The 22,787-nt window shown below is 44.4% G+C and overlaps 2 protein-coding genes across 2 annotated transcripts in view; one reads left to right on the plus strand and one right to left on the minus strand.

Moving 5' to 3' along the window:
- Positions 1 to 22,787, plus strand: part of DOCK2 (dedicator of cytokinesis 2) — a 458,208-nt gene that overhangs the window by 207,642 nt on the left and 227,779 nt on the right. The window lies entirely within an intron of this gene.
- Positions 13,742 to 22,787, minus strand: part of INSYN2B (inhibitory synaptic factor family member 2B) — a 123,859-nt gene continuing 114,813 nt past the window's right edge. The window contains exon 4 of the mRNA XM_019982944.2: positions 13,742 to 16,740. Within this exon, the coding sequence (XP_019838503.2) occupies positions 16,554 to 16,740 (187 nt within the window). The 3' untranslated portion in view covers positions 13,742 to 16,553. The remainder of the gene's footprint in view (positions 16,741 to 22,787) is intronic.

A 22,787-nucleotide genomic window follows, 5' to 3' on the forward strand; every position in this document is an offset into this window, starting at 1 on the left:
TACCTGGTTTACTGTGGATGCTCAATAAATGTTTGTTGAGCAAAGGAATGAGTGAAATACTCCCTGAAAGTGTGGTGCTATACTATACCTTCATATTTTTGTATATGCTTTTCTCTCAATTTAGGTTGCCTTTCCTTTTTCAGGGAACACTTTTTCTGAATACCAGGAACCCACATTTCAGGAAGTGTGGGTAGAGTGTAAAGAATTGCCTGTTCAGACTTTCCCTGCCCTGCCCAGGCCTGATGCTGGGCTTCCCTGGTGGCTCAGTTGGTAAAAGAATCTGCCTGCAGTCCGGGTTTGATCCCTGGCTTGGGAAGATCCCCTGGAGAAGGGAAAGGCTACCCACTCCAGTATTCTGGCCTGGAGAATTCCACGGACGAAGAGTCCATGCGAAGAGTCCATGCAAAGAGTCGGACATGACTGAGAGACTTTCACTTCACTTCACTCCAGCCTAACGCTGGGAGCCTTGCAGTTCTGAGTTGCTAGCTGTGTCGTTAGTCTCAGTGACTCTTGGATTCGCTGCTGTAATTACAGTGATGAGAGTGCCGAGTAGAGAGTACTAGAGATGTGTAGCAAGCACACCTCACTAGAAACAGGGATGTGCCTAAACTTTTGTTGTTCTTTAGATGCTAAGTCCTGTCTGACTCTTTTGCAGCCCCATGGATTGTAGCGTACTAGGGTCTTCTGTCCATGAAATTTCCCAGGCAAGAATACTGGAGTGGATCGCCATATCCTTCTTCAGGGGCCTGAACTAGAAGGAAGAAATAAAACAGGTCTTTCCTAAGATTTAGCTTCATTTTCATAAAATAGGCCTTTCCAGCAATTCTTAGAACTATCTCATCCAAATTAAAGAAAATTATGTTGGAAAGTAATTACTCAGAGGTCAGGGGTCTCTGTATCAGCACTGAAGGCCCCAATTTAAATTCAAATTGAAATTTGACAAGGAGACGAGATTGCCATTCCAACCATCACTTTAAATTTTCCAGATATGATTTTTATTGGCTGGTTTCCATTACTTGGGAATATTAAACAATCAATATTTATGACAAAAACCAGAAGCATCTAGTTCTGAAATCCCAAGAGGCCTCGACTGGGTGTAGGCTGCATTGCTCTTGTGTCACTATGTGGGGTTAAATAGTGACTTTTTTTTCTTATTTGTAGGAGTAGACACGTTGCAATAGAAGGTGTTGGTATTAAAATTACAGAAGCCCTAGCTAGGGTGGATTGATTCTTGTGTGCAGCACATTGTAATTATCATTTGCTGGAAATAGCCATTCCTGAGTTTTCTCTGTAGACCATCTGCCTGAACAATGGAATGTTGATGGTAACAAATGAGCAAAAGGAAATTTTTACAAAAAGAAAAACAAACTTTTACATGGCTGCTTCTCTCTCTTCCTCTCTTTGCCAGAGTCTAATCTGTCAGATAAATGTTTATTTACTGAAATGACCAAAGATTTTGACTTTGATGCTGAGAAAGGCAGCGTGGTTTGGTAGAAAGGACCTTTTGGATAAGGGCAAGTAGGAGAAAGTTTCCACACTCTAGACCTTGCACAGTGAACTGTATTATTTTTTGAGATCTTTGTCATATATCTAAGTTTCCTAATTTGGCCAATGCCCATCCTCTTTCTCTCTTTCCCTGCCTTCTGAGGCCCTGAGTCAGGGGCAGAAAATAGATTTCACTTTATGTGCCAGCTCTGGTGGGTTGGCAATGGCTGCCTGTTGTACTGTGTTGAAAAAAATTCTCAGGCTACATCTTGGCTCAGTGGGAAGAAGTGCTGAATTGATCTGTGATGTCTGTTACAAGCATAAGATTAGAGAACAGCAATGTGTACAAGATTCTTGCAAATATTATGTATTGACTGAAGTAATTGGTGTTTTCTGGCTTAATCCAAAAGCTCCTTTATAACCAATATTCCCTTTCACATATTCTTAGCTCTTTAAGAAGGTTGTAGTGTAAGAGCAAACACGCAATGGAAAAAGCCAGTAATCTAAGAGTGTGCATTTTTACCAGGGAATGGTTTCTATGTGCTACAGTCATATTTTATCCAGTGTAAGATGCACCATGATTTTATGATCTCAGTAGAAAGAGATCTTGCTACCAATTAAACTGCAGCAAGGTAGTATATTATTGCACTGATTGTAATCTCGAGAGATTGCTAAAATATAAGAAAGTTTAACTGAAAATCCCTATTGTGCGATGGAGTTCATTTTTGAGGCTCACAGGTAAGTGTCACCCTCTCCCATTGGTCAGGAGAATAGACTGACTGAGCTTCCAAAGATGGAAGCATCATAGTGAAGGTCACATGGCTAGTAGCAGGATGGGATGTGAACCAAGGCGCCTCTGACATCAGACCGTGGGTACCTTGTGTTGTCCCCAGGTCTCAAAGTGTGGGGGAAAATGTCCAAGTTCACCTGTACAGGTGAGGGGGCATCAGAGAACCCCTCTCTGGCTTATGAGTCCTGCTGCTGACTGCTCTAGAAAAGGCTGTGCCCAGCCTCTGGCCTCCCACTGCAGAGGCTGGACAATCCCACAGGGAGAATCAGGAATCCTGAGCACCACCAGAAGTTCTTAGAAGGGAAATGATCTGATAATTTTGTTGAAATTAGGATCTAGCTTTATTTTAGGTAGTTAAAATAAGCCTCTTGGTGATATATTTTGGGCCTAATTACCCCAGTTTTCACAGAGGAGTCTACCGAGTAATTAAATACAGGTAAATGCAGTTGAGATGAGGCTAGCTCCAGAATTTCAGAGCAGTTTATTCAAAAAGGAAAAAAAAAAGTGGAAAACATCCCTCAAAAAGCACCTGAGTCATCAGAGAGCCGGGATTTCAAAGCTCTGACTTCTCTTTCCAAATGACAAATGGCCCACCTGCTTGATTACTCTCTGCCACCTGTGAGCCCAGCGACTCAGGCGGCCTGTGCAGGGGCATGGAGGCAGTGCCAGCCCCACCCACATCAAGCCCATCCCGTGGACAGCACGCCTGAGGGCAGCCCAGGACCTGAGGAGGTGGGGGGCTCGACCGGAAGTGGTCAGTTGACTCTTGACCTTCACTTGGTGACTTAACACTTCATTAAAAAATGATGTGTATACTAAAGCTCTCATTTATTGAGAAAACATCGGTGTTCCAGGCGGAAAGTTAAGTCACCATATGTGCTTCACCTCACTTAATCTGCATCAGGTACTCGTATTTTACAAACGAAATAATGAGCATGGAAAGGTTATGTAGCTTGCCTGTGACCACACAGTTTCTTTGTTGAAAGAGCTAGAATTTGAACCCAGGGGGTGCCATTGCTAGAGTCCCTGATCTTAAATAGAATATACTTAACTATTACTTAAATATACTTAAATAGGATATACTTAAATACTCCTACACTATTAATACCTTAAATTGCTATTTAGGCATCAAATATTCTAAAGGTCATAATGAGCACCTTAAACCTAGCTGCTTTTCTGCCTAGACCGTGGAACCTAATGGGATGACTGTGTGGTAACTTTTAGAAACCTATAAGATGGCATAAAATATTGGTGGTTTTATGATGGCAATGATATCTTTAGGATCAAGCTGTTCAATTCTGGTGACTGAACCATAAAAACCTGTGAAATCAGAAAAATTTTCTGTTTATTTGAATGTTGGTGCTTATGAAATAGCAGGTCTTACAGAAGACAATGCAGAATGGAGACAAGGAGATTCTAAAGGGCTTTGGAAGGACAAAGAGTCGTCTTCTTCCACATGCAGCTCTTCTCTATATTGTGCTCATTCTAGTCTAAAGACCTCTCAAACGGAAGCGCTTCTCTCTCCCACTGATGCCACCAGCCTGGGTCTGGCCATGACTATCTCTCACTGCTGCCGTTGCTACAGCTTCTAATAAGACACACTCCCTTCTTTCTCGTTCTGTTCCAGTTCTTCACACTGGCCAACTTGGTCTTCTAAAGTAGCACTTCTCTTGGAGATAAAGCATCATTGGCCCCACAGTTTCCCAGGATGAAGGCCCAGCTGCTCAGCATGGCTCTCGGGCACCCAGTCCAGGCTATGCCTTTCCCCGGTGCCCCTTAACTCCCACACTTGTGCCAGCTCGAGGGAACTGCTCTGTTGCTCCCGGAGTGCTCCTTTCCCCTTCTGCATTCTCCTACAGGCCACTACCTTTGTCTAGAGCTGCTGCTGCTGCTGCTGCTAAGTCGCTTCAGTCATGTCCGACTCTGTGTGACCCCATAGACGGCAGTCCACCAGGCTCCCCCGTCCCTGGGATTCTCCAGGCAAGAACACTGGAGTGGGTTGCCGTTTCCTCCTCCAATGCATGAAAGTGAAAAGTGAAAGTGAAGTCGCTCAGTCGTGTCCGACTCCTAGCAACCCCATGGACTGTAGCCCACCAGGCCCCTCCGTCCATGGGATTTTCCAGGCAAGAGTATTGGAGTGGGGTGCCATTGCTAGAGCAGCAGTCTCCAAACTTTTTGGCACCATGGACCAGGTTCCTAGAAAAGATTTTTTCCATGGATGAGGGGGAGGTATGGTTTCAGGATGTTTCAAGCACATTACATGTATTATGCACTTTATATCTACTATTATTACATCAGCTCCACCTCAGATTATTAGGCATTAGATCCTGGAGGTTGAGGACCCCTGGTCTAGAACAAACCCTCCTAATTTTCATCTCAAGACAAGGTCTTCCACCATGCCAACTCCCTTCCTCCTTCAGGTTCCTGGGCAGGGGTTCCTGCCCACTGGCCCAGAGCATGGCAAGTAGAGGTGCTCATCTGAGCCGTGAGCATGAATGAATGGAAAGAACAAAACTAACTGAAAGCACAAATCAGTGGTTAGCTTTAAAAAAAATTATGACTTAAAAAGTAAGACGAGAAAAGATTTTCATGCCAGACTTTCCCTTAAGGATTTGTTTTGAATACCTATATAAAATTCCAAATGCTTCATTGGCTTTGTATAGTAGCATTCTTTTAGGCAAATTAAAATTTGAGAGCCAGAGCATAAAAATCCAGCCTCATTTCCAAAGCTTCCTTTTGTCGCATGATAAGTCACATGATGGGAATTGTGACGTTCTTAATTTTTTTCCTAAATTTTATTTATTTTTATTTTTGGCGGCACCAGGTCTCCATCACTGAGGGCTTTTTCTAGTTGCAGTACCTGGGGCTTCTCACTGTGGCGGCTTCTCTTGTTGTGGAGCACAGGCTTAGTTGTGTGGGATCTTCCCAGAGCAGGGATTGAACCGGTGCCCTCTGCATTAGCAAATGGATTCTTAACCACTGGACTGCCAGAGAAGCACCAAAAGTTCCTAAATTTTTAAAAATAGCCACTGCATTCTCTCTGGTCCACCCAATTGAACAGACCTCTGCCAGGAGGTAAGAGCTCCCCTAGATAATAGACACGCTACTGCCTTGACAGTTTCACACCTGACTCAGTAACACGAGCCTTGTGGTTCTGCAGGGCAGGTGAGCCCAGACCCTGGAAAAGCTGTGGCCTCCCCTGGCCACCCCAGGGGCTGCTATTGGCAGATACAGGGAGGCAGAGACCAGGTTTGGGAAGAGTACAGGGAGTACTAGTACTCTCGCCTGGAAAATCCCATGGACGGAGGAGCCTGGTGGGCTGCAGTCCATGGGGTAGCGAAGAGTCAGACACGACTGAGCGACTTCCCTTTCACTTTTCACTTTCATGCATTGGAGAAGGCAATGGCAACCCACTCCAGTGTTCTTGCCTGGAGAATCCCAGGGACAGGGGAGCCTGGTGGGCTTCTGTCTATGGGGTCGCATAGAGTCGGACACAACTGAAGTGACTTAGCAGCAGCAGGAAATGCAGGACCAGTGTATCATTATCCTAATGAAATTGCCTGCAAATATCTCAGTGTCTTTTGGCTTCTGTCAGTGGAGCTGGCCCCATCTGATTTTGAATAAGTACTTTTAAGTGTGTTCTTAAAGGGTAGACTCTATCACATCTCCTATCCTATTCCCTGGTGCTAGAAGCAAGGCTGGTCTTACCTCATCCTTGGCAAACCTTGCAGACTTTAGAAGGTCTTCCGTTTAGGCCCTGATGAGCACCCTTACACCCAATGTTGCTTTCTAAGGACTATAGGGCTTTGGGCATATGGTTTGGAGTTTGGAAAGATTTTGCTGGCTGGGATCTGGTCCTCTTTTTCTCAGCGAGTGAGGCGACCTTATCTCATAGCTAAGAAGTCTCCTCATGACAGTTCAGCTTCCTCAGTTTCCTTGTCTGTAAAATGAGGCTGTGTGTTATTGTGTTCGTTGCTCAGTCATGTCTGACTCTTTGCAACCCCATGGACTGTAGCCCACCAGGGTCCTCTGTCCATGGACTCCTCCAGGCCAGGATACTGGAATGGATTGTCATTCTCTTCTCCAGGGGATCTTCCCAACCCAAAGACTGAACCTACGTCTGCAGCATTGCAGGCAGATTCTTTACTGTCTGAGTTACCAGGGAAGCCCTGGTAAAATGGGGCTAATAATGGTTGGCACCTGTCAGTCCCATAGTGAGGACTGGGACATATGTGTTAAGGCTCGCAGCACAGAATGGAACACATAGCAGCCCTTCAGTAAGTAAGAGCCATTGTTTCCCTCTAGTGTTCCCAGGTAGCACTGGTGGTAAAGAACCCACCTGCCAATGCAAGAGACATAAGGGGCGCAGGTTGGATCCCTGGGTTGGGAAGCTCTGCTTGAGGAGGGCATGGCAACCCACTCCAGTGTTCTTGCCTGAAGAATCCCAAGGACAGAGGAGACTGGTGGGCTACAGTCCACTGGGTTGCAGAGAGTTGGGCACAACTGAACGTCTGAGCACACACTCACCCCCTTCTGTGCTATAGCGTTGTCCCTACTCTGATACAAGTGTTAGGAGTCAGATTACAAGTTATTTTATGGCCCTGACTTAAAATATTTGCCACAGCTGGGTTGTGAACATAGCCACCCCTCAACTTTGAGATGAAACCAGCCACCAGATGTCTACCACAAAGTCTTGAATCCCAGACAGGGAGGAAAAATCTCACCATGGAGGCACCTTGCCTGGGAATGTCGTGAGGGACTGGAGCTGCTCGCGGAGAAACGCTGCCGAACAATAGCAAGTGAAGCAGGCTTCCCTGCGGGTCCCCGTCTATGTCGTCCCCACCAGGGCACTGGCCTTCTCTGTGACTTCAGGGAAATCAGCTCCGTTTTCCTAGACTCATGCTACATTCACAGAGTGATGAATTTATGTAGCCATTACGTATTCGTGATAATTTTTTAACAATAAGGAAATCCTAAAATTTAAATTTATTGAGAGGATTATAGAAATATCAGAAACAACAGTAAGAAAGTCATCATGGGCAATGAATGTTAAAGCAGGGAAGGAATGTGACCCCTCACCAGAGCCTCTGGACCGCCTAGAGGTCAGACCCAGGGGCCTTGTTCTGAAGCTAAAATAACATTGGCATCTCCTGCTTAAAGGACACATGATTTGTATATTTCTGCAGTTTTGCTTTTTCTAAAATGATTTTGCTTTCCTTTTATAATCAGGGGAAAAAAACACCCTCAAACACTATTTCTTTAAAAATAGGAATTAATGAGATAGTCAAACTTACTGAAACATTTTCATGTATATAATTTCACTTTTCTTCTAACCAGCCTGTGAAGCCGGAAAGGCAGATGGTTTTATTTTGAAGACAGAGGTGGGGGGATGGAGGTGAAGGAACTTGTTCAAAAATGTGCAGAAAATCAGGGGCTAAAGTCAGGACTCCTGGTCTTGTTCTGCTCTGTCTTTTCAGTCTGGACTGTTTCTCTTTTTAATGTTTCCATTTTTTTTTTTTTCTCTAAATTCATTCAACAAATGTGAAACATTTACAGCTTTTCAGGCAATGTGATAAACACTTGGAGGGTCTCAGGGATGCAGATGACAATTCCTGTCCCCTGGGACTTTGTTCCCTGGTGAGATGAGTGTGAGGGATTTACAAAAGAAATGTCCAGATAATATAAGCAGCAGTCTGTACAAAGTGCTACAAGTACTCGGAGGACAGAGTGACTAATCCCACAGCAGGGGCGGGGAATGATCAGAAAAAGTTGCAGAGAGGAGTTGACATTTAAATTGCAACTTGCTGTCTGGCATAGAAGTTAAGAACCCAAGCTCTCAAGTTTGACAGACCTTGAAAGAACTCCAGCTTTCAGCATCGCATAGTTCTGGACTTGAACAAATTACTTACTCACCTTATTCACTCCAAGCCTTGATTATTCTTCTGGGAAACAGGAGTAATCATTTACCTACCTTATGGTAATTTTTTTAAGAATATATAAGATAACAAAAGCAAACATTTTATAATAGTGCCTTGTAACTTCAAGAAACAAGAGCCTTTATTACCATGATTAGTAGTGATATGGCTACTATTCATTCATTCTCCCAAATGGAAGTTACTTCCCTTGGTAAATAGGTAAAATGGAACAGTGTCCCAGGTAGAGGGAACAGCATGTGCTAAGCCACTGATGTGTCATATCCTCTGATGTGCTTTAGAAGGTAACAAGGAGGTGAGTGGGCTTCCCCGGTGGGGCTAGTGGTAAAGAACCCACCTGTGAATGCAGGAGACATAAGAGGTACAGGTTCCATCCCTGGGTCGGGAAGATCCCCTGGAGGAGGGCATGGCAACCCACTCCAGTGTTCTTGCCTGGAGAATCCCCATGAACAGAGGAGCCTGACGAGCTACAGTCCATAGGGTCAGAAAGAGTTGGACTCAACTGAAGCGACTTAACATTCATGAACGCATGCAAGGAGATGAGTAGAGTGGAGTGGGAGGAGGTTAGGCTGTACATACTAGGTTGGAGTCAGATTGGGGGGAACCTTGTTGCTGTTGGAGGAGTTTTTTGCTCTGGATGGTGGGGGGGGTGCAGATAGAAAAGCTGGGAATGGCATGGCCGGATACACGTCTTAGAGAGAGTCCCAGGCAGCTGGGAGGAGACTAGATCCAAAGGAGCTGGGAAACTGTGAGGAAAGTAAACTTTGAAGACCAGAGTGTTGGCTCATATGGAACAGACAAGGGTTCAATAATGTTGAAGTCTTTAGTGTCTTTTTCTTTTTAAATTGTTTTTCTTTTTGATGTGGGCCATTCTTAAATTCTTTATCGAATTTGTTACAATATCATTTTATGGCCACAAGGCATGTAGAATCTTAGCTCCCTGACCAGGGATCAAACCCACACCCTCTGCATCAGAAGGTGAAGCCTTAGCCACGGGACCACCAGGGAAGTTCAATTAAACAAAGACGTCTTGGACTTAAGACGTCCTTTACAAGGAAAGAAAAGCGATTCCTACTCTCATGATGTTTCATAGAGTGGGGTAAGCAGGCAAAAACTAGAAATAGCTGTAATTCAAGACAGATAATCATCACAAAAGAATAAAAGGACAGCGTTCAGAGGTCAAAAGGAAGAGGGGGCATGACGTCCCTCAGGTAGTAAATCAGAAAAGGACATGGGCTTATTGTTGGAATCCCTCCCCACCCCTCCCTGGACCGGACCATGAGAAGCTCTCTCAGGCCAGGGCTGCATCTGTGGTTTTCTTGCCTGGCACAGAGAAGGGAATCTGGAACTGTTTATTGGAAAAAAGTGATTATGAACTGAGGCTCATGTGAGAAGCTTCCTTGGAGCTGACGACTGTGCAGCAGTGGCAAAGAAGGGAGGATCAGTTCCAAGAAACCCTTGTCAGGTCAGCGAACTGAGTTTGCAAATGCAGATGCTTTGCATAGCTTTGATCTTGCTCTCTTTGATCCCTAATTACAGAAAGCATATTATTTTTACCTTGAAACAAACAAGCAAACAAAAAACAAGGACAACAATTGACTCTGCTCATCCATCACCTATATGGGAGCTCGGCATGTGGGATTAGGTTCAGTGGGGCTCGCTGTGCCGGGGGTGTGGGGGAAGAGCTATGTGAACCCCTCCTGATTTCATGGTTTCAGCGGTTAAAATGACGCAGCCCGTTTGGCTCGGGAGGAAGAAGGCCCATCCATTAGCATGACCAGGGTACCACAGCACTGCTTGCGCCACCTGGAAAACCAGGCCCAGGCACAGATGTGAGGTCAGTGTGTTTTGGCTGAAGATTTAAGAACCGGATGTTGAGGTTTTTCCAGGAGAAAAAAATGTGGCTTTCACTGGAGTGAAATTTAATGTACCATAGTTATGGATTCTGAGAGTTTGTGAAAGCCGTTCATGATAATAAAGCTTTTATTTTCTCTGGAGCAAATAATCCTTTGGTGTGATGCTTATTGTCTTTTCATTTTAGTTGTGGTTTAAGCCAAGACAAAATGCTCTGCCCCTAATGCTCCTTTAGTTACACTGATCCTGTCTCCTTTAAATTGCATTTTGTCTGAAATGGACTAGGTCACATGTAATAAATTCTGGCACTTTAATGGAAATATTGCAGCAAAAATAGTTAACAATCTGCTTTAATTTCAAAACTAATTTTCTCTTTCATACAGTAAGGCAGTATCTTGGTAAAATGTGCAAAATGCATTGGGATTTAATTATGATGACAATTTGTTCTGAAACAAGGTTAAACTGGGCTGTCCATATTCAAGATAAACGTGGTGAGGTGGGATGGTAGTGGCTTGGTGTTCCTGGGTCATGAATGCCATGTGGACTACAACGGAATTAGAAGCCCTGGCCACATTAGCTCCTGAAGGCCCTCATCAGTGGAAGGCTGGGTGCTCCTGAGAGCACAGACAGAGCCTGTACGCGTGTGCTCAGTCATGTCTGACTCTTAGCAACCCAGGGACTGTAGCCTGCCAGGCTTCTTTGTCCATGGAATTTTCCAAGTAAGAATACTTTCGTGGGTTGCCAGTTCCTACTCCAGGGGATCTTCCCAACCCAGGGATTGAACAGGTGTCTCTTGCATTTCCTGCGTTGGCAGGTGGATTATTTGCCACTGGGCCACCTGGGAAGCCCAGAGCCTGTACATTAACACGAGGGAAAACTGGGAGTCATTTCTTCCTGTCTCTCCATGAAATCAAATTCATTCTTTAATTTATCCCTGCAACACATATTTGAATCCCATTGTGCTATGTGCTAGAGATATAAAGGTGAGCAAAACTAAGCAGAATTCTTACCTTAGGAAGATAATCAGACAGATAAGAGAAATACATTCATCAAAGAATGACATAATATATGTTCAAGGTCAACTGTGCCAAGGACTTTGATGGAAGGGTCCCTGGTGCCAAGTGAGTGTATAAGAGGGATATTTAGCGTGATCTGGGGCGGTGGTGGTAGTGGTCTTGGAAAGCCTTACCTGGGAAACCCCAGAAGAGCTGGAAACTCGGTGAGGTGGGGCACAGTGGGAATTATTATAGGCTGAAGGGAAAGTGTGCATAAACCCTTTAGAAGTGTTAGCATGGTCGTCCTGAGGGACAAAGGTGACTCAGTGTTACTCTGGAGCAGAGAGTGAAAGGGCCTGTGATGAGAACTTCCACAGGAGAGCCGGGTGGGGCCTTCCGAGTCACAGCCACAGACCTAGTCTTACTTCCCACGTTTATCAGGAAGCCAGATTGTGACAGCCAGAGCACAACCCGGGTCAGATGCAAATTCAGCAGTGACTGCTTTCATTGCTATCTGACAAAAGGGACCGGCGTGCATAGAGAAGACCACATGGGATGCTTTTGTGGAGGCGGCTGAGAGATGAAGGGGGTTTGCAACAGAATGCTGAGAGTGGAGAGGCACTCTAGCCTTGGGACCTGGCTTAGCCTGGCAGTGAGAAAACCAGATTCTAGGTTGTTCTTTACAGGCTGAGGATCCTGGAAGAGAGGGAAGAAATCACATATTCGGGAAACCGCAGGAGTAGGGGCGGTAGAGGTGAGCAATAGGAATTCAGGCTGTAAACTGGTAGAATGAAAATGGGGATGAAGTTGGGATAAAGAGGTTATGAGCAAGAAGCCAGTCAAACATGGTTTGCACCAAAGGCAAACAGCGTTGGGTCAGGATTTATCTTCCGACTCTCTTTATTGCAAGCTGTGCTTGATGGGCATAATGATCACAAAACACCGATGTTTCTTGGAACTCAAAAAGAGCAATATGTTCTTAGCATATAGCAAGTTGCCTTGAGGTGCTTAACATGAGAGGCTTTTCGAGCAAAAGCTGTATTGAGGCCTCTGCTCAGCTAAGAAAGAAACAACCTCGTGCTGGCGCTAGTGGTTCCTGGAACTGCGCTGGGCCCCCGTGGGTGGCAGACCATCACACGCTGCGTCCGCCCACCACGCTGCTCCCAGCACCCCGCTTCCCTCGTGACGGCCGCGGGTCCTTGGACACGTCATCTAGCCTTTCTTAGTTGCCTCATGATGCAAATGGCAGAGACCCAGCTCTTGCATTGTCTTTTACCTCTGGGGGGTTTGAGTCAATGTTGCAAGAGTCCTTCATCCCCCAGAAGGCGTTGGATATGGTGCATTCCATAGGCTTGTGTATTCTTCTGACTCAACAAAGATTTGTTCCTTAACATCCATTGTCATGATTTCAGGTTTTAATGAGGCCAGGAAGAGTTTATTCCTTATTAACACCACTCTTTGCCCTGAAAAAACCTTAAACTATTTCTGAAAACCCATTGCAGTCCTATAAAGACATCTTTCCTCCTCTCCTCTGGTTTATTTCAAGCAACAAAAGAATAAATACACATTTATTGAGCTCGTATAGTGTGCTTTCCATGATGCTCAAGGTTTTCTCCCACTTAATTGTCAGACACCCTTGTCAGGCAAGGGTGATGTTCTGCATTATAAGAGAAGGAATCAGCCGCTCACTGAGGTTAACTTGCCCCAAGGTCATCCTGCAAAAGGAGCATAGCCGAATAATACCACACCTGAGATGGCTGATTCTGTGTCCAGGTTCCCAGCCTCCCCCCAGATCGGTAAATAGACTGGTTTTGGATGGCTCGCAGACGGTACAGGGAAAAGAATTAAGTCACATGATAGGAATGCTGTTTCCTTTCCAGTTCTCTCTCAGACATCCTGATTAGTCAAGTAGAAAATGCATTTGGTGTTAAGCTGGCTTTAACACATGTTGAATATTTCCTAATCTCCCTTTTTAACAAAGAGAGCTGGTTTCAGGCTCAGCACCAGTGACGTTCAACAGTCTCTAGCAAGGATTTTAAAAAATTATTTTGATTTCAACTTTTCCTTTTGGAATATTGTAATGGTTTTTCTCTTGGTGGTGATATACAGCTGCCTTTTTCAAAAGAAAATTATGGGGGAAGTCATTAAATAACAACCTTAAATTATATTTCAGGTATATGGGTATAATAATGATAAAAATCATGAGTAATAAAAATCCATCTGAATGAAACTGGGAATTGCATCATTGATTCACAATGCCTCCCTGGCTTCCAGGACATGTGGGCCTTCAGATCATCACCATGCTAAGTTCTGAATCTGCTCTTTTTTTAATTTGTTTCCCTGGGAAACATATAGAAGCAATGATAGTGAAAACTATCCTTACCATTGGGCTTCCCTGGTGGCTCAGTGGTAAAGAATCTGCTTGCCATTGCAGGAGATGCAGGTTTGATCCCTGGGTTGGGAAGATCCCCTGGAGAAGGAGATAGCAACCCATTCCAGGATTCTTGCCTGGGAAATCCCATGGACACAGGAGCCTGGTGGGCTGCAGCTCATGGGGTCGCAAAAGAGTCAGACGTGACTTAACGACTCAACAACAATCCCTGTCATTACAACCATGGAGACATCCTTCTTAAGTTTAAATTTTATAACCCAAATTAACCCAAGCTAGTAATGAAGTCTTAAAACCTAGGAAAAATATGTAAGTTTATTGCAAAAGATAATATCCCATTTAAAACAGTTTAGAAATTTACAAAACCTTACATTAGTACAGTCTTTAAGAAGGTGCTCTGTAGATGAGCTGGTATTAAGTTCCAAGTATAGTGAGTACACATGTTCTTAACTACAGAGAAAGCAGCTACATAAACTCCTGCAACTTAAGCTGATGTATCAGTCTTTTTCCTTTCAATTTTATAAAAGTAACTTTTGCTAAATTAATATCTCTCCATGAAACCAGACAACCTCAAGTACAGCATTTCTGTAGATCATGGTAGAGGTTACATAATATTTTACAAAGAAGCAATTTTCACATTGAGTATATGAGTACAGAGTTCTGGTATACATATACTTTTTTTTTTTTTTTTTTTTTAACACAGAAATGATCACTTTTGTTTAGCAGGAAAGTTTTACTGAATTGTTTCCCCCATAACAATTTTAAATGTTCAGAAGAGACCGAGTGTCCAGGTTCAGGTTGGTGGCCTGAGCAATGGTGTGTTGTGCTTTGGTATAGAATCATCGCAGCCTCACTTGATTTTTCTCTCTAGAAAGTTCAACTTGTTCTGACCGCAATATCATCTAACTCAAATGAGGGTTTATGTGAGGCTCCAACTCAACATATGTGTACGACAGCATACCCTTGTTAGTTATCTAAATGTTGGATTATCCATTTTGTGTTCCCAGACATCTCTTCCTCGTGACAGGCTAACTTTGGCAACTGATCCTGGTCAGCTCTGAGTGGTTCTGCTCATCTGATGCTGGAATGTGCGCAGACCTTGTAAAACAAGTAGAGTAGGTGTTCCTGTCTCCACTTGAGAATGGATAAACAGACTCTGAAAATTTTAAAAATTTGCTAAAAGTTGTTGGAATAGACTGCTCTGTTGCCTGGGCCTCTTAATTCTGAGAACAGGATTATTTCCATTCTATTGTGCTGCCCAAGAACATAAATTAATTTGAAAATTAGTGTAAGCAAAGCAAATTAAGATGGAAGCTCTACTACAAGATAAAATTATATAAAAGATCCCCAGTGATTTAACTTTATTGGATTAGCCTCTGTGCTGTTCTTTTCCGTTGTTGGGGCCAACTGCGAGTCGATTGTGTGGATATAGATAGATTCATGGCTTTTAGCCAGTGGTAGCATATCTTACTGAAATGTGACTTCTTAAGTATGACAAGTGTATTTGTCTTAATTCTAACTTCATGTTAAGTATTCCAGTCTCATTTTGTGGGTTTAAACATTACACTAGAAACAGAACAAGAACATCTTGAATGACATTGCCAGATTTAAATAGTGCAAGCCGAGATTCCTTGCCAAATTTCCCTCTCACTCTCACTGAAATAGCTTTGTGCACTGCAGCGCAGTGACAGGGAAGGTGAAACTGTTGGAGTGGTTTGCTCAATTAGCCTCAATTTGCAGTGGGGAATGTACATCCCACGGTCACACAGAGTGCTTCACTCTGCAAAGACTCTAACGCTGACACACAATCTTTAGCAAAGGGGATTATGAAATGCCTTCTTCACTGAATGTTCACTGAGTTTACCATCTCTTTTCTGGGCAGCCTCAATCCAACCACAGGCTAGTAGAGAGTTTAACAAGAAGGAATAGGAGCCTTGCCAACCCACCCCTCATCCCCAAGAGTATGTAGCAATTACTTAATTATATTATTTCAGTAGTCTGCTCAGCCATGCAAGTTTGGCTGGACCCACATGTATGGGGGTTTTATCAAAAGAATGAGCCAGATTTAAAGGAATTCAGACTTTGGGAAGGAAAGGCATTTAATACTAAGATGGAAAAAATCTATCCTCATCCCCAGTCCTGCTTCTTCAATCAGGTGACCATGGTCTGGTCACCAGGAAGGGACAGTGTGTAGATTAATAGACTGTGAACTTATCTACAAGGCTGCAAGGATGGATGGGCAAGTACTAATGCTGTGTTTTATCTTAGTCTTATTTATGTTTCTGGTAAGATGAAATGGACAGACAGACTGCTGGATTTCATGATCTTAAATGTTGCAGGGAAATTAATTATGGAATCTTAAAGTTCAAGCCCAAACCAGACCCCATCCATCTGCCAAGCAGTCTCAGGCCCCAGGCTGAGAAGCAGGGTGATTTAAGGCACACCCTGGAGTAGCTACAGCTGCAGGATAGTCATACTCACAGGTCCCTTCTACCCTGTGCTGTCCTTACTCTGCTACAGACTCTAAGGTACACACAGCATGAGATGACAAATCCTAGCTTTGGGACCAAGGGGCTAATCAAAAGTGAAAACGACCCAGCCTGCCAGGCGGCCTGGCATTGCTATGCCCTGCCCGATTCTGTTGTAGTCACAAGTGCCAATGTTTTAGAAAACTGCCCGTTAAGATATACGATTTTTTTCTGGGTATCTGCTTAGAACCCTCCTCTGTCTCACTGCTCTGCACCACATTTTTATTTCTTTTCTTTGGGATGATAAACCCAGGATGAGCAAGAAGTGCTGAGCATCACTGAGATGTAGGGAAGTGCAATGGGGGTTTTGCCCTTGGTGGGAATCTAGATTTGAAAACTAGAATATATGACAGGAAGCTAGGCAGGTGCTAACTCGGGCCCATGAAATCCTCAGCCAGCAGGCCACGCACTCAGGTGAGACTGTGATCAGGTGTCCAGCAGCAGCTAAACCATCCAGAAGTCATTCTGGTTTTGCAAGTCGAGCGGCTGATGGCCTGGGGCCTTCGCTAGGAAGTAGAGAAAGCCTGAGGGCAGTGGTTCCCTGCCTCGGGGAGGGCAGAGGGCATGGTCCCCAGGAGCTCATATCCACCAGAAGCACTTCTTCTTCACCTTCTTGGTTTTCCGCCTTAAGTCCTGTTTCTCGGGAACTGGAGGCTCTGCTGGGGACTTTGGTGGGGGAGAGGCCTCCTCTGCTAGCTCCACTTCCTCCAGACTCTGTAGAACTTCATGGAACCTGCCTTCTTGCTGCCGGAAATCATATTCTACACTGAAAAACACGGAGAGGAAGGAAGGAAAGTAAATTCAAATCAGCACATATTGATTGAATGTCACCAAGTGTCCAACAGACAGAGAAGAGCCTGGGCTTTGGGATCAAGTCCCAAATGCTTAGGTGCCTGCTGGCTGTGTGACCTTGGGGGAACTGTGCAGTCTCTCTGAATCTCCAGTTTCTCATTGGTGGAATTGGCATGTGTAATACCTTCTGCTTAGGGATGTTTCTAAGTTTAAATGAAGCACATAACATGGCAGCCTAATAGTAGATGGCCAATTAAAGTTGTTCCAACCTCTCTCTCACATTTATTTAATGCTCCTGATTGTTCATTATTTTTACATACACTTTAAGCATAAAACTGCCTCATAATATAATGTTTAAGTAATACAGAGAAATATGTGATAAAACTAACAACTCAGTTTCCTTACCCATAAAATGGATCTAATAATGGCCCCTGTCTCAAAGGCTTTTTTGGAATTAATATGTATATAGTGAGGGACAGAGAAGCCTGGTGTGCTGCAGTCCATGGAGTCACAAAGAGTTGGTCATGACTTGGTGACTGAACAATAATGAATCTATATTAGTTAAGTGAGAGAATATAAAGGAAGAACTTAGAGCAGTGCCTGACAGACGGTAAGCCAGCTTGGGGTGTCCAGTGAGAAGGTGCTATCTGGGGGCTTTGTTAGTCACATGTGACAATCATGACCTGCCTTTTCGGCAGCATTTACTCTGGTCCTGGGTCTCTAGGAGGTGGTGTGGGCATAGAGGACAAGCTCAGTGTCTGTTTAATGACAGCCCCTTTTTAGCCCTTGCTGGGTAGGAGGCTTTGACCAATCATGACACTTCACAAACCAGCACAGGGTTTCTCCTCTTCTGGGTGAGGCATTTCCTTCTCCTCCTTGCTAAACAAGGAGAATGCACCATCTCTGTGACTCTGCATTTCCCCCACCTCCCACACTCCCACGCTGGCTCCTCATCTTTGGGCCCTCTGAGAGTTCTAGCATGAAACCAGGTAACAAACACAGCTACAAGCTCAAGAGCCTTCTCACAAGCATTCTGGCTCTGGCAGCTCCTCTGTAGGTAAATCTCCTAGACAATTAAGGGCAGAGGCAGCCCATACACAGTCTGCAGAGATGTCTGCACGAGTCAGTCTTTGTGGCCCGGCTCTCCAGGCTCTGAGGAGGCTGAGCCAGACTTACAAGACAGGCTGACCATCCCTGATGCCACGGGCCTGATTCCCAGGCCCTCAAAGGTCAGGGGGAGCCTGAGCACCCATCCAAGCCAGAGCTTCGGCTCTTCAACCTCCGACTCTCTCAGCCCCTGAGGGCCCTGGTCCCCAGAGGTGTCATGTTTACCTCGAAGACCTGTGTACAGATGAGACCATGGAGTCTGTACATTAATGACTCCAACATATACACATAAAGTAACACAAAGAGAAGTGGTGATCAGGATATGCCCATTAAAGGAGAATATTTAAATATGTCTGTATTAAGGAATAATATGAAGTCAGCACAAGTGTAAGGCTACCCAAGACTCATTGTTAAGTAAAGAAGCAAAGCCTAGAGCCAGATATATTAATAGTAATAACATCAATGGTGATAATAATAACAGTAATAGGGGCTTAACAATCATGCTCAGGGACCATCAGGGATGGGTGTTTATTTCTATATATTTGATAAGCTTCCTCCAGATTTTCTTCTCTTAACTTACATCCTTTCACTTTCTGTGCCTCCCTGGTCTCCTCTATAGGGACATCCTCATGGATGTGTGATTTATATAATGGATGTGTAACACAGGCTGTGTTTTTCTAAGCAAAGCTCCATGACTGATTAACTGTGAGATGGTGCCAAAGTCATTTCTCATATTCAAGCCAAAGTCTCCTCAACTGAAGAATAAGCATGGTGCTACTCATGGGATCTCAGTGATGTATAAACAATAGAATGCATATACAACACTCAGTTCAGAGATAGATACCAACAAACATCAAATGATATTCAGCTCGTCATTCAACAAACATTTATTGAGTATCTCCCATGCACCAGGCCCTCAGTTAGGTACCAGAAGTGGAGTATTAAACAGACAGACAGATAGACAGACATTATCCCTGGCCTCTTCACACTGGTAACTAGTGACTCTGTGTCCTTAGTAAATGCTAGCCAATATCAAGAGCTATTCAGTTCAGTTCAGTTCAGTTCAGTCACTCAGTCGTGTCCGACTCTTTGCTACCCTATGAATCGCAGCATGCCAGGCCTCCCTGTCCATCACCAACTCCTGGAGTCTACCCAAACCCATGTCCATTAGAGATATTCTAACCAAAGCTCAGAATTTTGCCAGATCACTGAAGAGAAGTATCCACAGACACACGCTAAAGCTCCCACTTCCTGGTAGTACATCCTGGATGTACTACCCAGGATGCGCCCCTGTTGCTCCTGAAGCTGGGGTGGGCTTCTGTAACCACTCCCCACAGCTCCCTCTCCCCAGTTCAAATTTAAGGAGATGGGTTCAGAGGCTGGGGAATCATTGTCTCTGGCAACCTCTTGTTGCTTTAAGGAAGGAATCCAAAACAATTAATTGCAAACCCTGACTCTCATCCTCTCTTGTATTAATTCACATACAGAGAACATCCACATTCATAGTTCTCCTGACTCCTGAAATGACCCTTCCTCTTTCACCAAGGCAGAAAATTACCTTCATTCTAGAGCATTCTAGAGCATTTGGATAGAGCCAAAGAAAGTAGGCACCCTCTGCTCATTCTAGGAATTTCCTCAGCTTTTAGAGATAGGAAATTCCATCCACCCATCATCTTACCATCCATCATCCATCCATCTGTGCATCAAACCATTCCTCTATCCAGCCAGCCAGCCAGCCATCTAACCATCCATTTATTCATCAACCATCCATTCATCCATACAGTCATCTGCTCATTCATCTAGCCAGCCATCCAACCATTCACCCATTCATTCTTCCATCTATCCATGCATTCAAGCATCCATCCTGTTTTAGGCCTGATGCTGCTCAGTTATAGGGACACAACAATGAGATAGAGAGATGTGGATGCTGCTTTTGTGGATGTAGCTTCCCAGCGTATGATACAGGTGATTAAACTAACAATTGCTTTAAAATCTGTCTTGTATATATCTCAACAACCCCTACTCTCCAGCTCTTCATCCATATATCTCTACCAAATTATATGAACATACACACAAACCAGCTTCCTTCTTCTCCTTATATGTGACATTTCTCTGATTTCTTAATTCAAGCAACAAACAGCCAAAACAAAGCACCCGAGTGTGTCAAGACTCATCAGTTCAGTTCAGTCGCTCAGTCATGTCGGACTCTTTGCGACCCCATGAATTGCAGCACGCCAGGCCTCCCTGTCCATCATCAACTCCCAGAGTTCACTCAGACTCACATCCATCAAGTCAGTGATGCCATCCAGCATCACTGTCGTCCTCTGTCATCCCCTTCTCCTCCTGCCCCCAATCCCTCCCAGCATCAGAGTCTTTTCCAATGAGTCAACTCTTCGCATGAAGTGGCCAAAGTACTGGAGTTTCAGCTTCAGCATCATTCCTTCCAAAGAAATCCCACGGCTGATCTCCTTCAGAATGGACTGGTTGGATCTCCTTGCAGTCCAAGGGACTCTCAAGAGTCTTCTCCAACACCACAGTTCAAAAGCATCAATTCTTCGGCGCTCAGCCTTCTTCACAGTCCAACTCTCACATCCATACATGACCACAGGAAAAACCATAGCCTTGACTAGACGAACCTTTGTTGGCAAAGTAACGTCTCTGCTTTTGAATATGCTATCTAGGTTGGTCATAACTTTCCTTCCAAGGAGTAAGCAGCTTTTAATTTCATGGCTGCAGTCACCATCTGCAGTGATTAGACTCATAACAGTGCCCTAATACTGATTAGAAAAAAACAGTGCTTTGGGTATGTTCAAATGTGTATAGAACTGGCAGGCCTAGAGACAGAAGAGCCAGGAGACAGAATGTTAAGTCTATCTCAGCTCACAAGGTAAAGCACAGCACACTGGAGAGCTCAGAGAAAGGGCTCTTGGGTGTAATTCTCCTGGGTTTGAACGGAGGCAGTGCCACTTACTGGCTAGGTGACCTTGGGCAAATTGCTTTTCTTTCTAAGACCCAAATGAAAGTAGAGGTTCTGAAGCGACCTTACCAGGTAGTTGTAGAGAGGGGACAATGACAAGGGGAGTGTCCCCAGGTAGATGGGGTCTCTGCCCACCCCACCAAGTCTTTTGTCTTCCTGTCTCAGGGAGTGAATGCCTCACCTCCTCACTCGTGCCTTTGACCCTTCAGTAATTGTATACCTCGCGAGAAACATCAGTCTTCACCCGCTCCTCCCCACCCCCCCACCCCTCGCCCAGCCATGTGCATTCAGGGAAGAATACACTCTTTATATTTCTATGGAAACACCACAGGGTTCCATTATAATCACTGGGACTTAGGGAGCTCCGCAGATGCCCCCACTAGTCTTGACAATTTAAAGGGGATTGAAAGTGACTTTCTTTTCAAGGCCAGACAAATAACAGAGTATAGAGAACCCTGTGTCCTTTGGAAAGAAATTGATTAATGTTTTTTAGGCCAAAGTAATTTATTAACATAAAGGAAAATCGTCACTTTTCTTCTTACCCATCCTTTTGACAAACTACTGTTTAGTTTAGAAGGGAGGAGAAGGAATATATTTTATTTTGGTCACAGCTGCCTTATAAATGGGCAGGGGCAGTGCCCTCTCTCATCTGTCTTTCGTTTTGAGGCTGGGTAGAGAAGAGGAGATCCCCCTCAACTTCCTACTTGGCTAACCCACACCATATTCAACAACCACTTCAAAGAGGGATTAAAACACCTTCTTGAGAGAATTCAAGCAAACTTTTAGCAGAGGGTTGTTTGCAGATTCTAGGGAATGAGTGCTTGCCTTGGGTTTGATATCAAGATAGAACACCAATGACTTTTCCAACCATCCCCCCCTTCTCTCCCTACCTTCCCACCCTTATATCTTCTCCATCCACAGGAAGTGCTAGGTGCTTAGTTTGCAGAGAACTCTGACTCACAGTGCTGGGGGGCGAGGTGTGGGTAGCAGATAGTGGTCAAGAAGTCCTTACAATACAGGACTCAGGCCCAGAACCACTGAGATAGTTTGGAGCTTTCAAAGTCTGTAAGGTTGGGTCTCTGAAGATGCATGGAATGCCTGACTCCTGATCAGGGCTGCCCAGTTCACTGTCTGGGGAGTCTTAGAGCCACTCCCAGACAAGAGGTCTGCATGCTGCCACTTTGCATTTAGAAAGTGAGATGTGTGTAAACTGAGAATGCAAGCAAGCTGGAAGTCTTCCCTCTTGAGGGCACCTCAGTAATCTAGCTGACAGATCAATGCTTCAGCCATCATGCTAGGAGGTGGAAAGCTGGAGAATGTTTTTCTAGGTAATTGGAAGTAGCAAGAGGCCTAAGTCATGGCTTGTCTGGAAGAAGAACTAGTGAGAAGCAAAGAGTAGGTAAATGTGTAAATGCATAAAGCCAATAAGGGTCAGATTCCAGATATAGCATCTTGGCTGGGCAAAGAGAAGTTGGGTGAGACACAAGAAGAAAAAAGTTTAGACAGAAGTAAACAATAGAAACCTCTTACTTTTATATAGCACTTTCAGACTGCAAACATACCAGGTCTGCATTTTCATTTTATCTTCATGATAGCTCAGGAATCTAGGAATGTTGTTTTCCTAGATTCTGGTGAAGGGAGTCACACCATGAGTCAGGATCAGAATCTCAGCTTTCTTTCCTGACCCCTAGTCCTCTCTCCTAAAAAGGGATCAGATGTTTTAGCCCACAGCCTAGCTGTTACCAGGGTCTACTCTAAGAAGAAAATGATGTAACTAGAGAGTATAACTAGAAAACCCCAATCACAGAAAACTAATCAAACTGATCACAGCCTTGTCTAACATAATGAAACTATGAGCCATGCCTTGTAGGGCCACCCAAGACAGATGGGTCATGGTGGAGAGGTCTGACAGAATGTGGTCCACTGAAGAAGGGAGT

This window comes from Bos indicus, chromosome 20 (genome assembly GCF_029378745.1).
Source record: "Bos indicus isolate NIAB-ARS_2022 breed Sahiwal x Tharparkar chromosome 20, NIAB-ARS_B.indTharparkar_mat_pri_1.0, whole genome shotgun sequence".
Classification (NCBI taxonomy): domain Eukaryota; kingdom Metazoa; phylum Chordata; class Mammalia; order Artiodactyla; family Bovidae; genus Bos; species Bos indicus.